This window comes from Galeopterus variegatus, unplaced genomic scaffold (genome assembly GCF_000696425.1).
Source record: "Galeopterus variegatus unplaced genomic scaffold, G_variegatus-3.0.2 Scaffold188, whole genome shotgun sequence".
Lineage (NCBI taxonomy): Eukaryota > Metazoa > Chordata > Mammalia > Dermoptera > Cynocephalidae > Galeopterus > Galeopterus variegatus.
This window is the reverse complement of record NW_007726299.1, coordinates 24,650-25,359: the sequence shown is the minus strand read 5'-3', so window position 1 is coordinate 25,359 and position 710 is coordinate 24,650. Positions and strand designations below refer to the sequence as shown.

The following is a 710-nucleotide window of genomic DNA, read 5'->3' as shown; positions in this document are numbered from 1 at the left end:
TGAGCCACAGAGGTTGAGTTATACAGGAGGGGAGTGGAGGGACAAGCAGCCTAGAGAGGGAACAGCATGGTGGAAGTTATGAGGTTAAAGGAGCTTGGTTTCTTAGAGAAACTGAAGAAAATGGTTGGAATAAAGTGAGAGAGGAAGAGCATGTGAGAGATGGGGCTAGAGAGGTGGGTAGGGTCTGGTCTTGTAGGGAATTGTCCTCCATGTTAGGGACTTCGGATACATATTGTTGGAGCCAGGATCCATCAGTTTTGTTGTCAACTCCTCACCCTGAATATTAGGGAAATCAGCCTATCCCTAAGTCCTACGACAGTAAGCAGAGCAGGGATTTGAATGTAGATAGTTTGACTCAAAGTCCAGAGATTTTGCAAAATGCATTCTCATTTCCCTGGATCTTCAACCCATCTGTATCTAAACTAAGGTCAAGACTCTCTCAGGGGTAAATAAAAATATTTCTGTTTCCCTAGCTTCTTAATCTCCAAATCCACCACCTGTCAAAGTCACCTACCAGGAGGTCTGCCATTTTCTCTAGCATATTGGACCAGTGCAGCCTGAAGGTCTGGTCTCCCCAAGAACTGATGAAGTAGACACAGGGCTTCTTGGCTTCAAATGGCAAATAGTTGTAATTCCTGTGAAAACACATTAGTTATGGAAGTTTATTGGTAATCAATATTTTTCAGGCAATTCCAGCCACATGTTCATGA

General features: G+C 43.5%; 1 protein-coding gene across 1 annotated transcript in view; it reads right to left on the bottom strand.

The window, feature by feature from the left end:
* Positions 1-710, bottom strand: part of FER1L6 (fer-1-like family member 6) — a gene marked incomplete at its 5' end in the record, with an annotated part of 120,763 nt that overhangs the window by 98,731 nt on the left and 21,322 nt on the right. Inside the window, one exon of the mRNA XM_008564614.1 lies at positions 515-635. Coding sequence (XP_008562836.1) covers positions 515-635 — 121 coding nt within the window. The remainder of the gene's footprint in view (positions 1-514; positions 636-710) is intronic.